At 33.0% G+C, this 2,379-nt stretch overlaps 1 protein-coding gene across 1 annotated transcript in view; it reads left to right on the top strand.

The window, feature by feature from the left end:
- Positions 1 to 2,379, top strand: part of LOC111614283 (obscurin-like) — a gene marked incomplete at its 5' end in the record, with an annotated part of 69,942 nt that overhangs the window by 53,655 nt on the left and 13,908 nt on the right. Inside the window, 2 exons of the mRNA XM_023355659.1 lie at positions 75 to 102; positions 351 to 358. Of these exons, the coding sequence (XP_023211427.1) occupies positions 75 to 102; positions 351 to 358 (36 nt within the window). The remainder of the gene's footprint in view (positions 1 to 74; positions 103 to 350; positions 359 to 2,379) is intronic.

Genomic DNA, 2,379 nt, shown 5'->3' with positions numbered 1-2,379 from the left:
ATTCAGAATGTTTTTAGCACAAAACGGAATTCGTCAGACATTCTCTCCGCCATACCATCCTGCAACTAATGGAGCAGTTGAAGGATTTATCAAAACGTTTAAGTCGTCCTTAAAAAAATTAAGTCGTGAAAAGGATTTAATGACATCCCTCCTCCAATTCCTTACTTCATATCGTACTACTCCTCATTGTTCTACTGGTAAAACACCTAGTGAAATGCTATTCAACAGAAAACTTCGTTCAAGACTAGATTTGTTGCGCCCTTTAACCTTATCGGATAACAACGTAGTTCGTCCACAGCGTTCTTTCATGATAGGAGACACAATTTTTGCTCGTGACTTTTGTTCTAAAGAATATTGGGTTGCTGGTAAAGTTATTCAGAAACTTTCACCTGTTACCTATAACATTGAGCTCCCTAATGGTTCCATATGGAAACGTCATATTGATCAACTGAGATCTCGATCATCCTCATCCCTCGAATCTCAAGGTGCTTCATTCGTTCCTCTTCAGCTGTGGTGGGAAGAAGAAAATAATCCTATAGTTGAAAATATTCCCCAGAAAGACAACATGAAAAATTCATCATCAGATACTGTCTTAACTTCAGACTCCTCTAGTACTCAAGAGTCAAGTCGTAGACATCGTAAAACTCCTAGATACTTACAAGACTATGTTTGTAACTTCTCCTTAGGAGGGGATGATGCTATGTATCGCAGCGCCATCTATGGCAGTTCAAATGTATATATGTAGTAGCGCGCCTGCGCACTGCAGAGTTCTGCACCGTTATGTACTTCAATAAAGACGTGTTGATTTAGCTGTTTCATGAGAATCCGTTTCAATCCTTTTCGTAATCTAATTCCGACGTTAATACATACCAGGCACGCCACTGATAGACTGAAAATTTTCAAAGATTATACTTCTTAGGACAATTTTGGAAGATATCATTTTACAAAATCACCATAATATCCCATAACAAATTGAGAGGGATTTAGCTATCTTTTCATCATGATGCTTAAATGTCAATTTACTATCAAATATTATTTCCAGATAACTGTACATGTTAACATAATACATGTGTTTTTATATTAAATGAAGGAAGATATGGATTACAAATAAGTGAATAGCACATTACTACAATTTTTTGAATGTTAATTTTTAAATTAGCTTTGGAGAATACTGAGGATAGTATATTAAGATCAGATTATAAAACTGAAGGGTCATGTTTTAATAATTTGATTATCATTCACATATAGGCAATTACTTTTGATTTTATATTTTATGTTTCTTACACAAATAAAAATCATTTATACTCAATTTATATATTCAACAACAAGGTAAATCAACTTAAACACAAACTGTAAACTTAATGATTAGTAGTTTGGCAATGATTTACAGATTAACATCAGGCAACTTAGTAACACGATTGCCAATTACTTTATCAAAAATTTTCCATCTTTGTCACAAACTGTGGATTTGAACAAAATGACGCTTTTATATACTTGTTTACTTGGCAAACAGTATTTTTCTTATGCAGCCCAGTCATTTTGCTGTATGATTTGATTGCCATAAATGAAAATCACATCAGCAACACTCCTGTCACCTTTTATAGTCCACCAGTACCCTGCAGGATTGCTGGTAGACTTTGGAGATAAGTTCATTTGGCTTTACCTAATAATCGGGTTTATGAATCTTTATATTTAAGAATAAGTATCAAGTTAGTGTATAATAAATGTAAGTTATCTATATCAAGAACATGCATATATGGTTTTCATGTAAGAACGCACAACTAGAAATTGGAAAGGCACAGGAAGTTGTAAGGCTATCAACAGGCTTCTTCTTAGCAGACAACAACCAAACCATAAAAAGTGCATATTTCTGATCTGGCAAGTGTATATATGTTCCATTTATTGTAGAATCCATCTGATGATAACTGTCAATAATGCTAATAAAGTACGTATATTATCTAAAAGTTATTAATATCCACATGTATTCTCAAGTGTCATTTTCTTGTAAACAGTTCATTTCTAGGCACTTTTGATTTCTTTTCGTGTGTTTGTCTCTCTGAATTTGTCCAAATAATTCTGAAACATCCTGTATATATATATATATTGATATCTAATAGTAGATCAGATATATCTGATAGTAGATACTATATCTGATCTACTAGATATACAGTAGAACCTCGATTATCCGGACTAATTGGGGATGAAGGTAGTCCGGATAAGGAAAAATCCGGATAATCGAATCAAATACTTTAATTTGTCTTTTAATGATAATACAACGCGTTTTCTTTTCGATGACATATCGGTAATATTAAAAGTAAATACTGTATTTAAATCGTAATCAAATTTTCAAGAAACAAACGTTCGTATTGAATTTGGACT

The sequence above is a fragment of the Centruroides sculpturatus genome, unplaced genomic scaffold (assembly GCF_000671375.1).
Source record: "Centruroides sculpturatus isolate CEXI.00-Female unplaced genomic scaffold, Cexi_2.0 scaffold2049, whole genome shotgun sequence".
NCBI lineage: Eukaryota > Metazoa > Arthropoda > Arachnida > Scorpiones > Buthidae > Centruroides > Centruroides sculpturatus.
The sequence above is the reverse complement of the archived record's forward strand: the minus strand, read 5'-3'. Positions and strand labels throughout refer to the sequence as shown.